This window comes from Zeus faber (assembly GCF_960531495.2).
Source record: "Zeus faber genome assembly, chromosome: 9".
NCBI classification, from domain to species: Eukaryota; Metazoa; Chordata; class Actinopteri; order Zeiformes; family Zeidae; genus Zeus; species Zeus faber.
Genome location: NC_137197.1, coordinates 2,421,497 through 2,435,558, shown reverse-complemented (window position 1 = coordinate 2,435,558; position 14,062 = coordinate 2,421,497). Strand labels below are relative to the sequence as shown.

At 46.2% G+C, this 14,062-nt stretch overlaps 1 protein-coding gene across 1 annotated transcript in view; it reads left to right on the top strand.

Moving 5' to 3' along the window:
- Positions 1-5,087: 5,087 nt before the first annotated feature.
- Positions 5,088-14,062, top strand: part of LOC307235276 (FRAS1-related extracellular matrix protein 2-like) — a gene marked incomplete at its 5' end in the record, with an annotated part of 60,201 nt that continues 51,226 nt past the window's right edge. The window contains 2 exons of the mRNA XM_080007310.1: positions 5,088-10,080; positions 11,086-11,175. Of these exons, the coding sequence (XP_079863436.1) occupies positions 5,088-10,080; positions 11,086-11,175 (5,083 nt within the window). The remainder of the gene's footprint in view (positions 10,081-11,085; positions 11,176-14,062) is intronic.

The window sequence follows — 14,062 nt, the reverse complement described above, 5'->3', positions numbered from 1 at the left end:
GCAGAAATGATGGAGACGTCAAGGCGAGCGCTACGCATCAGCCACTGTCACCAGACCAGCCTTTGGTGGTGGTGGTGTTACAGTGTGGGCAGGTGTGTCTAGTCAATACAGAACTGCCCTAGACTATGTGAATGGTACAGTGACAAGCCCATACTACCTGAATGACATCATTCATCCAGTCATTGTGCCCCTGCATGAACAACACAGGCCTCATCTCATCTTCATGGACGCTCCAGCTCATGGAGGTGGCATCATTAGGGAACGGCTGCTGGAGACTGGGGCACCTCAAATGGAGTGGCCTGCACTTTCTCCAGACCTGAATCCCATAGAAAACCTATGGGATCAGCTGAGTGGCCGTGTAGAGGCTCCTAACTCTGTACCCCAGAACCTCAATGACCTGAGGGCCCCCTTCAAGAAGAGTGGGGGCCAGGCCTCAGCAGACAATAAGTCGACTTGTGAACAGCATGAGACGTGGTTGTCAAGCTGTAACTGATGCTCAAGGGCACATGACAAGTTATTGAGATGTTGACATTTGTTGTTGTGGTAAACCCACCACTGTTGTTGGCTTTTGTTTCAATCGGTTGTTTGAGATGAGGAAATCACCATTGTATCTTCTACTTAAATGCCCTACTTTCATGATATCATATCACTGGAGCGTCAACTTTTTACATTTTCCATAAATGTCACCCGAAAGCCAAACATCCCAAACTTTTTGTGAGTAGTGTGTATATATATATATATATATATATATATATATACTGACATTTTTTTACACAGTTTTTATTTTACAAATGAAACCTTGTTTGTTTTGAATGTTTTTAATCAAATAGGCCATATTTTGCGACAGTCTGAAACTTGCCACGCCCTGCCACTAGATGGCACTATTAGTAAAAACATACATTGAATTTATAAATCATAAGCACATAAGGAGTTGTTTTGTTGTATTGATGTAAAGTACAATTAAAATACAGTGCACATGGCAAGTTGTAATACACATAATAGGTTGTATTTATAGTGTCATAAATATAATGTATATATTTATGCCATTGGATATCATGTTAATATAGAGTTGAATGATATAATTGAAATAAATTGTTAAAAAAAAAGTTAAAGGGCTGTTTTGTAAGATAGTTACTTCTCTAATCGGAAAATATGTGATTTAGCAAACAACCTCTTACCTATGAATCCATATGGAGCCTTTGAATACTGTAAAAAGTTGAAAATGAAATGCTATGACTTAGAAAATATGATTACACCAAAATTATACCAATTTTTTTTTTAAATTATACTAATTTTTTTTATAATTATTATATATCATTGTTTTTTGCCAATTTATAGTATATGTGATGTTTTTCATTGGCTTTATTTTTTTTACCAAATCTTCACCGTTCATTGTTTATTTTTCGCAAAATATTTCTGGTTCATTGTTTTATTTTGCTGTTGTTTCTTGGTTCATTGCAGTTCAGTTTCCCTCCTTTGGCCTCTGTGTGTTTGGGTGAAAGAAGGAAGCAGGAGGAGGAGTCACTGAGCTGCTACCCACCCCCTGCAGTGCATTATGGGTAACATCTGCTTCTCATTTTCCCACCTGTTCCCATGTGACCAGTTACCTGTGTCCCGTCTCACTCCATGAGGGTGTTCGCATCCATTCATCCACTGTTGATATGCCATGTTCATGTGTCCAGCCCTGCTTTCCACTCGCTGCACAGCAGGGGTGGAGCTGTTGATGAAGAACTGACGTCATTCGTCAACAGACGTCACAGATCCGCTGCACTCACAGACAAGATGAATAAAATGTTTATTCGGGGTAGTTCCGACATGCCGTCACCCAAGTTTGATCCATATTGGTCCATTATTGTGCAATAATTTAAAAAAAACAACAGTATTTTCTATTACCGCCGCAACATGTGTGCATGCACAAGTGATGGCGTGCACAGGTCACATGATAGCATTGTAGTCTAGCGATTGGTCAACAGTCGGGACCTCACCAAGATGGCGGCACGTGCAGATGTAACTGACGTCAGAACCGTATGACGTTATGGATCAGATGAACCCACAGACAAATCTGAATAAGATTTGTATCCAGGGCAGTTCCAACATGGAGTCCTTTGAGTTTCATCCAGATCGGTTCATAATTGCGGAAGAAGTTTGGATCAACTATCGCAACCTCACCAAGATGGCGCCGCGCACAGATACAGTCATGATCGGACTTTAACTAAAGGAATATAAGATAAAAACTCTTAACCATACGAAGTTACAAAGTGACAGGTATTATTTCATTACTATTAATCTTATTTCCAGTCCAAAAATTATGTTTGAACATTTTTCAAGTATTACCAGAAGACAGTTGGATTCAACAAAGCGCAGCGTGTTAAACATTTGTAATATAAACACTTCTGAGTTCAACTGACACGCACCAGAGTAAGTTCTACAAAAGTAAAACCCAATAACACATCACTGTCAGAATTTATAGACATTACAGAGATATCAATGTATACAAACTTCCCAAATTATAATTACTGGATTTAGAAAATGCCATCAAATAATTATGTTCCCCAAAATGGATGAATAATGGTGATAAATAATCATGATCACAATATTGACTAAAATATTCTTGATTATCATTTTAGCCATAATCATGCAGCCCTACTTCTGAATGATAACCGGCGTTAGTTGCGGCGTAGGAAACCCAACCACAGCCGCAGACACCATCCCATAATAGAATTACACTGTAACCAGGCTGAAGGAATGAACTTCTGCAGTCACAAAACACACGGAACAGAAAGTCAAAGCACATCCCAACATTGAACTTTAACGCCCTTCGTATTGCTGCCTGCAGCTAGATTTGTTTTTATTTGTATGTTTTATGTATATATGTGTTGATATTTTATGTTTATATTTCATTTTATGTCCATATTTTTCTTCGATTTTGCATTAAGGCCAACTTTTTAAAAATATTATTTTAGTAGTGAGAGTCGCTGAAAACCGGAGTCAAATTCCTTGTATGTGTGAGCGTGGCTGGCCTAATAAAGCCTGACTGCGATGTGTGATCGTGGAGGCGTCGGGTACTTCACGCTCTTCAACTTATACCACAACATTGGCTCCGACAGTTCGACCGGAACTTACGTCGGACTCGTTTTTTATTGGAACTGGGCTCAAAACAAAGTAAATAAGACATGTATTTAAAAAAACTACGTTATTCACTATCAGTAAGTCTCTTATGTGTGTATTTTTTCCACACCTTGCAGCGCTAAATAAAGTAAGTTTTAAATTCTCATTCATGAAACACAGTTAATGTCCAGATCAGCAAACTACTCTGTTGACATGGGAAAAAAACTCCTCTCCCATTTTCTCTGACCTGTTGCGATGCGAAACCGCGAAACCATGACGCAGTTCACCTGACGACCACGAGGGCAGGGTCGGATACGATTACGCATGCGGTGTGAAGCCGGCTTTGGGAATTTGTTGGAAGAAACGACACGATGACGTCACACCCAGAGCGCCTGTCTTGAAATTCAACAAGTTATGAGTCGACATTTTAGAATAAGTGTCGATGGTTCCCCGCTTCCTGTCCAGGGGAACCCGCCCCGCCGTCCCGTTCCCCGTCCAGGCCCCACTCTTCCCCTTCCCTCGGCGGCTCCTCTTCCTCATCACAGTTTGATCTCCGGCCGAGTCGTGCGGGTTGAGGATCAAGACCCGGCTTGTCCTGAGCCCAGGGAACATTCTCTGCTGAGAAAACACTTCAACGGGAAGACGGAGGCGATGAGGGAGGGAGGAGGAAGGAGAGGCCTGGTGACAATGAGCTGCAGGAACAGGGTCTTACTGCAGCTTGCTTTGCAGGAGGAATAAGGACGTGAATGAGGGGGGAGCAGGGGGAGGCCACATGGCTGCAAGCAACAGGCTGCTTGTTGAGACGTCTCTTGCAAATTAGTTCAATCCATTACATTATTAGTTATTTTAATTGTCTACTGTACTGTCTACCGTACTGCTATCTCCACCAAAAAATATAGTTATATATACTGTATTATATACTGTTTAAAACCCTTTCTCTCAGGCAGATGCAGCTGTAGACTGGGTTACAATGACAGACCCAAAATATCACATCGTCAAAGATTATCGGTGAAGCTGGAACTGCACCAGGAACAATGTCAAAAAAGCATGATTTAATCTTAGTGTATTAAAGTTCCCATTATGCTCAAATGACATATTTCATGATTGTCTGTGTTAACTGTATCCTCACCAGTGCAAGGCACCAGAGGGAGACAAAGGTTGTTTCAATTTGAAAGGAAGACAACGCACATGCCACCTTTTTATTTATTTATTTATTTTTAATAATAGCCATATTTACGTTTTACTACCAATTTATTGTGTATTTTTTGTTTCGTTTCGCAGAGGAAAAACGAGAACAGATAAATAGAATTGATAAATTTAAATTGTATGTACAGTCACAGCCGCTAAATCTGGTCATTACTATTTTCATGAAATGTATTTAGCTTGTTTTCATTCTTCTTCTTCTTCTTCTTCTTCTTATTATTATTACTACCATTTGATTGCCTTATATTCATGTAAACGCATTTGTTTAATTTCTGTATTTGTTTCTGTATGTCTTCTGCATGTGAGTACTTTTACATGTTTTTTTATTTCGCTGTGAAACACTTTGCATGTTGTATTTCAACGATGCCACGAGGTTTTTATTATTATTGTTACGGTTATACTCGAGGATGATAATAATAATAATAATAATAATAATAATAATAATAATAATAATAATAATAATAATAATAATAATAATAATAATCATAAGAATAATAATAATAATAATAATAATAATAATAATAATAATAATAATAATAATCATAAGAATAATTCATTCCAAGGAAAAATAAAATGTAAATCCGCTCCACGCTCCGGCGGAGCAGCCAGCCAATGAGCGCGCAGGGGGGCGCGGCCCGGCGCTCGGCGTGGAGGTGAAGTTGAAGCCGCGTCTGGAGGAGGATGCTCCGCGCTGCGCTGCGCACATGTCTCGCTGCCCGAACCCCGGACTTGGAGCGACTTTGACGCCTTTTCCCCGCGGCTTCACCCACATCCGAATGGCCGGGGCTGTCCCCCCGCTCCCCGCCCGGTCCGCGCTGCTCCTGCTGGCGGTGCTGCTCTCCGGTGGAGCCGCGGCGCAGGGTCCGGACGGTCACGGATTATCTTACGCGCTGCGGTCCGAGCTGTCGGAGGACGCCGTCCTGGTGGCGAACAACGGGATCCGGGTGCCGTTCGGCAGGTCCGCCTTCATCGATCCGGTGAACGACCTGGTGATCCAGGTCCAGCCCGGGGACCGATGCAGCATCACGGTCCTGGACAGCGACCCCCTGTCCCAGGGGCCCGGGCATCTGTCCCCCAAAAAGTTTCCGTGTGAATTCGGCCCCAACGACGTGAAATATTCCCACTTCGGGTCCCGGAGCCCTCTGAGGGACCGGGTGAGGCTGCAGCTCAGGTACGACACCCACGCGGACACCGTCATCATCCCCTTTGTGATGGAGGTGGAGGTGGTCTTCACCCAGCTGGAGGTGCTGACCAAAAACATGCCGCTGACGGTGGAAAAGCTGCTGGGAACCAGCAACCCCATCGATAAAACCACACTGGAGTTCACCTTCGACAGGAGCGAGCACCGGTGCCGGATCGCCTCGCTCCCCAGCGCGGCCCCCAGGTACGGACACCTCGTGGACGACGCGGAGCTGGGGAGGATGGTGGAGTGCGACGACTTCATCACAATGAACGTCAGGTATCAGCACACTTTTGCTTTTAAGTCCCCGAACAGAGACTACGTCCCCATGTCCGTGGAGTTGCAGGACAAGGAGGGGAATCTGCTCAAACAGGAGTTTTTCCAAATCCTGGTGCGCATTAAGGGGGGGGAGGAGAACACTGCGCCCAAGCCCAGCTTCGTGGCCATGATGATGATGGAGGTGGACCAGTTTGTCATGACAGCCATAACAACTGACATGCTGGCCGCTGAGGATCTGGAGTCCAACCCCGACAGCTTAGTTTTCAACATCACCTCCCCCCTGTCGTTTGAGGAGGGCTACATAGTGAGCACCGACGACAGGAATTTGCCAATAACCTCATTTTATCAAGGGGACCTCAAAGACTTGAAAATAGCTTACAAACCCCCCGCTGTGGACTCGGACACAGAGAGGATTTTCCAGATCGAGTTTGAAATCGTGGACACGGAGGGGGCTGTGTCGGACCCTTTTGCTTTCATGATTGTGGTTAAGCCCATGAACACATTTGCCCCTGTGGTGACCAGGAACACCGGTCAGCTGCTGTACGAGGGCCAGTCCAGGCCTTTGTCCAGCTCGCACAATCTGGAAATCAGTGACGAGGACAACTTGGACAAAGTCAGAGTCGCTGTAATTGCCGGTCTGCAACACGGAGACCTGACTGTTTTGGGCTCAAAGAGGACTTTTTTCACCCCGGCCGACCTGGACGCCGGAGTGGTAATTTATCAACACGATGGAAGTGATACATACAGCGACAATATCATTTTCAGGATGACGGACGGCACAAACGAGATAAAGTTTCTGTTTCCAATCACAGTTGTGCCAACTGATGACGAGCCGCCCATTATCAATGCCAACACCGGTTTGGTTTTATCAAAAAATCAAATGATGCTCATCTCTCCCCTCATGCTCAGTGCTGCGGATATAGACTCCGAAGATTCTACTATTAAATTTAAAATTGAGTTTCCCTTCTCTGGTATCGGGCAAGTGCTGCTGCGTCAGGCCGAGGCCCCCGAGGACCCGTCCACATGGAAGTTTAATGCTGAGGATGAACTGTATGAGAAGGTGGTAACCGAGTGGCTGCAGCAGGACGTTACCGACGGCAAACTGTTTTACAAGCACATCGGGCCCCACAGCACGGACACAGTCATGGATCAATTTGTGTTCAGGGTTCAAGACGACAATGACCCCCCCAACCAATCGGATGAGAGCTCATTTATCATTAAGGTTCTCCCTATCGACGACCTCCCGCCTGAATTATTCCCCGGCGCCACTCTGCAAATGACCGTACACGAGTACCAGCTCACTTACTTTCGAAAAAAGTTCCTCCGGTACACCGACCTGGACTCAGAAGATAGAGATCTTAAATACACCGTCATCCAGCCCCCGACCGACACAGATGAGAACAGCCCCATCGCGCTGGGGTCGGTCGTGTTAACCGAAAGTCCAAACAGTGAAGTGACAACATTTACTCAGGCGCAGATTAACCATCATAAAATATCTTACAAACCTCCTGACCTGGAGCTGGGAATTACAACTCGAGTCCTGCAGTTTAGGTTCACCGTGGAAGACACTTCTGGAAACAGTGTAGAAGGTGTGTTTAGTATAACTTTACAGCCTGTGGACAACCAACCACCTCAGATAACCAACTCTGGCTTCACCCTCTTTGAACGTGGCACACATGTCATGACCAGCTCTGAGCTGGACACCTCGGACACGGACACTGGCAGAAAACAGATTTCTTTTACCTTGACGCGGCCGCCGCTGCACGGCCTGGTCCTGTTCACGTTCACTGACATGACAAAAGGCGACACTTTCACTCTGGAGGACATTGGAAGTGGCAAAATTTCATACATACACAACGGAGATGAATCGACAGTTGACTCAATACAAATCGATGTCAGTGACGGCGTCCATGTCGTTCCCATCACTATCAGGATAACCGTGAAGCCGGTCGATCATGAGTCCCCGATGAGCCCCCCCGGCACGATTGACTCCGATATCGATGTTCTTGAAAACGGTGCAACAGAAATAACAACCAATGTCATCCAGGGAAGAGAGGGCGACATGGGTGACCTCCGTTTGACCTACATTGTGGAGGACTCCCCGGTTTTCGGTGAAATCCTAGTGAGTGGTGTGCCCTCTAGCAGCTTCACCCAAGCTGACATCATCAATGGCCTGGTGGTCTACGCCCACACCAGTGGAGAGATAGGCCTCACCACCAAGCAGGACTTCTTTAACCTCACTCTGACTGATACATCTGATGAGTGGACTGTCGGGGGAAATAAGATCACAGGCGTTAGGGTTAGCATTACTATTCTTCCATTGGATAGCCACGCCCCAGAAGTCTTTGTAGGGCCACAGTTTGTTGTTGTTGAAGGAGAGAAGAATGCCATTGAGATCCTACACATAAGCGCAAACGATATTGACACTCCCAACGATGACGTTCTTTGCACTATCATTGTCCAGCCGACCTCAGGTTACGTGGAAAACATCTCCCCAGCCCCTGGATCAGAAAAATCCAGGTCTGGGATGGCTATAAGTGCTTTCACCATCAAGGACATCAGGCAGAGTCACATTTACTATGTCCAAAGTATTCACAAAGGAGTGGAACCCGTGGAGGACAGGTTTACCTTCAGGTGCTCTGATGGCATAAATTTCTCTGAGAGACACTTTTTTCCCATTGCAATAACCCCCTCCAATGACGAAAAGCCAGAGATTTACATGAGAGAGTTTGTTGTTATGGAGGGAATGAACATAGTTATCGACACGCCCATTTTGAATGGTGCTGATGTAGATATCCCCTCTGATGAGCTGACGTTCATCATCACCAGAGCACCCAAGCATGGATATATTCTCAATCAACTCATCAGCAGCACTGTCCCAGTCACTAACTTCACCTTGGATCAGATCAAGGAGGCCTCCAGCATTGTATATGAGCACGACGACTCAGAGACCACAGAGGACAGTTTCGATGTCATTCTAACCGACGGCAGGTTCAGCGTACAGAAAACGGTGATAGTTATGATTATTCCCGTGGATGACGAAACCCCAAGGATGGCAATCAATGATGGTCTAGAAATCGAGATAGGTGATGTGAAGGTAATAAACGACTACATCTTGAAAGCAACCGATCTGGACACTGACGACAGCACACTGACGTACATTATCCGCTATGGGCCGGGCCAGGGGTATCTGCAGAGGACAGCACCTGATGGAACGTTACAAAACATCACCGTCGAGATGAATTTCACACAAAATGAGGTGGATCAGGGTTTGATCGTGTACATCCATAACGGACAAGAAGGAATCCGTGACCTCATCAAGTTTGACGTGACGGATGGCATCAACCCTTTGATTGACAGATACTTCTACGTAACCATAGGTGGTATTGACATGGTCTTCCCAGATGTTGTCAATAAAGGCGTGTCCCTGAAGGAAGGTGGCAGGGTGACCTTGACCACTGACCTGCTCAGCACCACGGACCTCAACAGTCCAGACGAACACTTGGTGTTCACCATCACCAGGGCCCCAGTGAGAGGTCACCTGGAGTGCACAGACACTCCGGGGATGCCCGTCTCATCCTTCACACAGCTCCAGCTTGCTGGCAACAAAATCTACTACATCCATACCTCAGACGATGAGGTGAAGATGGATAGTTTTGAATTTGAGGTGACTGACGGCTACAACCCGGTGTTCCGCACCTTTCGCATCTCCATCACCGACGTGGACAATAAAAAGCCTGTGGTGACGGTGCACGGGCTGGTGGTGACCGAGGGAGAGAATAAGCTGATCACACCCTTTGAGCTAACGGTGGAGGACAGGGACACTCTAGACCGCCTCCTGAAGTTCACCCTCACCCAGATCCCCGTCCATGGCCGGCTGCTGTTTAACAACTCCAGGCCCGTCACCTCCTTCACCAAGCAGGATCTGAATGAAAACATGATCACCTACAAGCATGACGGCACAAAAATTGCAGAGGATAGCTTCTCTTTCACTGTGACGGACGGGACCCACACCGACTTCTATGTTTTCCCAGATACAGTCTATGAGACCCGTAAGCCTCAGGTGATGAAGATTTCAGTCCTCTCTGTGGATAATGGGGTTCCACAGATTATGGTGAATAAAGGAGCACCAACGCTGAGAGTTTTGGAGAGCGGTCACCTGGGCTTCCTGATCACCAGTAAAACCCTGAAAGCAGAGGATCGGGATAGTCTACAGGTGTCGGTGACCTTCAAGGTCACTGTGGGTCCAGAGCACGGATACCTGATCAATCTCGGCAAAGGAAACGCGACCATAACCACCTTCACCCAAGGTGAGTGAGAAATCACCTTTTAGGGGCTTCATTCATATCATGTTTGTAAAATACTGCACACATTTATCACACTGAATAGAGTTTTGAAAACACAAAAAAGTCTGAGCCCGCTAACGCTCAGCTCATTATACCACATACTCACTATGCTAATGGATATCCTCTGAGGGTCTGGCAAAAGCTGAGTTCAAACACAGAGGTTTTGTTTTCCCTCCAGAGGCTGCATAGTTACTGAGATGAAGTATGTCAGCACCCTCACCGTCCACATTTCACAAGAGAAGCCATTTTTCATACCACCTCTAATGCATTTCACTCTGGTTGGGAGGGGGGTGGGATTGATGGTGTTTTGCACGGACAGAATAATACTTTCTTCCATGTTCAAGGGGGATTGTTGTCAAAGTGACAGAAGGTGTGAACATGCAAACATCAGAGGGAAGGAGACTTGTTAGGCTGCGATCACACAGCGAGCTGACGGCTTTGCAAACAGGTCCTTACATTGTGTTGCTGCTGCAAACGGGCCGGAGGGGCCCCGGCAAACACTCAATATCAGACTAGCCAGATCAGTACTCAGTCACTCTGTGCATTTCCTTCTTGTATTTACGGAGTCATTTTCTGAGCTGCACCCCCCTCCCTCCTTCCCCTCATCCTCAGAAGGCCTGTTCTATATCTGAAGAGTTTTCACAGGAGTAAACACTGCCAATAAAGCAATGGGGGCTATGCATTTTTCTGAGCCCACCGCTTTGAAAGGAAATGTCTCTATATCAAATATTGAAGACAGCAATACCGCTCCAGCTGCCCATCGCGCTGGAGCGGCTCTCACAGCCTGGTTTTACTTACTTTACGGCCTACACACAGCTCACACACTATAACAAGATGTCTCGTCCTGCTTCGTCAATTACCTTAAAGCCAATTGAGGTATTATTGTTAAGCGATGTACTGGAAGGTGTGGCCAAACTGAATATCATGATCAATAGACGTGTTTTCATTTGCACGTGTTTTGTTTTTCAGCCGAAATTGATGACATGAAGATCTGTTATGTTCTGAAGGACGGTGAAAATTCTACCAGTGACATCTTCCATTTTTCTATTGAAGACAGGGGTAAGTCATTTTGGATGGATGATTTAATGTTACGTACTGTCAGGCTTTTATCGACTTGACGATGCAGTCGTTTGTCAGGGGAAGGTATTTTGAAATACAGTGTTAAATATGAGTGATGTATGAATAAGAATGAATGTGAGAGGGGCTTGTAGCCTGTCACCGTCCAAAGTTGTTGATCCTTTATTTTGCCGTGCATGGATGGAGCAATTGAATTTGTACGAATGAAGACTTCCACTTGTTGGAATGTGACAGTGAATGCCTCGCTGGATGGCTCCAGACGCTTGGTGTTGGCGATTAGCCGGAGTGGCGTGTCTGACAGCGTGTTCTTTCTTCTGTCCTTTTGTGGTGACTGGGAAACACAAATGGCCTCTCTGCTCGAGGCGGCTTTTCCCACAGGAACCTAAGTGGGCCCCAAAACAAATGTTCTCGTCTCTGGACCTCAGACTAATCTGTGGCTACGGTGAAAAGAAAGCACAAGACGACCGCAATGCCAACAGGTGGACGGGTCGCTAATGAGAATGTTGACTTGAACTGAGGGTAAAACTCTTTCAACGCCAGGCTGAAGTGAGGCTGGATGCAGAGAGTTTATCTGAGCCGCTGGTGGCGGCCGAGCCATTCAGAGCTCCACTATCCAAGAGTCAAGTTCAGTCAATCCCTGATTATGCTCAATTGGGTTATTTGACATGGATCTCTCTTGGCTTCTTTCTCTGTGCCTTCTCTGATTGTGTCCCTCCATCTTTGTCTCTGTGTTTCTCTCTCTTCCTGACTTTTCGGTTTCTCTTTCAGTTTTTTGCATTCTCTCCCTCCTCCCCACCGCCGCTGTCGGTCTCTCTCTCTCTCTCTCTCTCTCTCTCTCTCTCTCCCTCTCTCTGTCTCTCTAGATTGCTATTGATCGCCAATCAGATCAGCTTGTTCCTTTAATTGGTTGCTGTGCAATGGTTTCCCACAATCATTCATATTAATATTACAATGGAAAGAGGCTCCTGATGAAGCATTATTTCTTATTCTGTCCTCGATCAATTTATGAGCTACTGTAAATCTTTTTGTAGTTTTGTATAAATTAGTTTTGATGGATGAGCATAAATAAACAGATAAATAGGAGCTCCGTTAGGGATTTAGCCATTTCGCAGACTTTTATCCAAAATCCACCGTACATAACAGTATCATCAGCAAAGTCACAGTTTGATAAGGTTTTAATTTGATAACGGAGACAAAGGAAGAAAGAGGACGGGGGTCGACTCGGAGGAGACCAATTCCTCTGAGTGAAGGGTTGAAGGGTTGAAAGCTCTGGAGTCCAGGTGGACGCCGTGGGGAGGGACTCCAGTGCGGGGGTTGATACCCTGACAGATGGGTTATGATGACAGTCGTGACGAGAAGAGTCTTGATCGGAATAAGCCGCATCTGCGTCCTCACAGCACGGCACCGGAGCCCTCACACGCCGCCAGCAGCTCGGCCATCATTCTTTCAGTACGTGAGGCTGGAGCGCTTGACGAGGAGCCGCTCTGATGTGGCTCCTCCACAGGGACGTCGCTCTGCCCACACTGCGCTGCGGCTTGGGAGCTTTTTATTCTGAGCCCCAATCCCCAGACGGACCTGGAACTCCATGAACAGCTGCTGTGGGGAAGAGAGGAACGGAGGAGAGGAACGGAGGAGATGAACGGAGGAGACGAACGAGGAGACGAACGAGGAGACGAACGAGGAGACGAGCGGAGGAGATGAACGAGGAGAGGAATGGCGGAGAGGAACGAGGAGAGGAACGGCGGAGACGGAACGAGGAGATGAACCAGGAGATGAACGAGGAGAGGAACGAGGAGAGGAACCAGGAGAGGAACGGAGTTTCCCGGCTCCCAGCTGCTGCACTACATGTTCCTCTTTGGGGTCGGGCTCTGGTTCAATGTGTTTGTCTTTCACCAGCGTTGTAACGTCTGGTGTGTGTGTTCTGTGAGAAGCCTCCATACGCCTTGGGTATAATGTTGAAGTATAATGTTGGATGCTGTACCTCGTACGGGTTTCGTCGCAAATGTAAAACGTCCGCCTCCACCCGTCTCCACTTGAGGAACTAGTTTGCCGTAATTGCAGCTCACGCTCTCTGTGGAGAGCCCTCCACAGGGGTGGTGTCGTGGCCTTTCCACATGGGGACGGGGGCGTGGCTGGGCGGGCTCATCATTAAGCCCTTCCACTCTGCAGTTTTCTCACTGGCGATAAAATGCATTTGAAATACCAAGCCATCCATTATACTTAGTCAAAATACTTTTGGCAGTATTTTAGTGTTTTGGCGTCAGACCAGAGGCTGGTTCTCTGTGAAAGCTTCTCCTGCAGATGGATGATGTCGGTGCATGGCGGACTGGGCCGCTCCTCCTGCCAGTGCTACTCCCACTTTATAACCCGCTGTGTGATTTTAGATGTGGAAGTGGGCTTTATAAATCACCCTGATACACCGAGATGTGAGACCCACTGCTAGGCCAGATTTACGGCTCGTTTTCCTGGTTCCATTGTGTAACCACAAGATCTTCCAGGAATGAGCCGCTTTGATTTGCATCAAACAAAAACTATTTTTTTCTGTTAATGTAGCTTGTTTTTCAAAGAGATGTAGCTATTTGAAGTTGATTGGATGACTTTTATTTAAATGATGCTTGTATCCTTCCAGAAGTGAGGAGAAACTACTGTTGCATTCAATAAATTGGCCACAGTAAGATTGCAGATGGGCTTTTCACCAATAATAACAACATGGCAATTAGGATACATCCCAAAATGCTTGTCATTTTTAATTGCTGTGTTGCACAACGAGTAAAGGCCACTCACTGTTTGAATGAAGCACCGCTGCACTCAACTCTCTTCTGAGGAAACAACTTGAGACGCTTAGAATTACATTCTTTGCATAACTTAT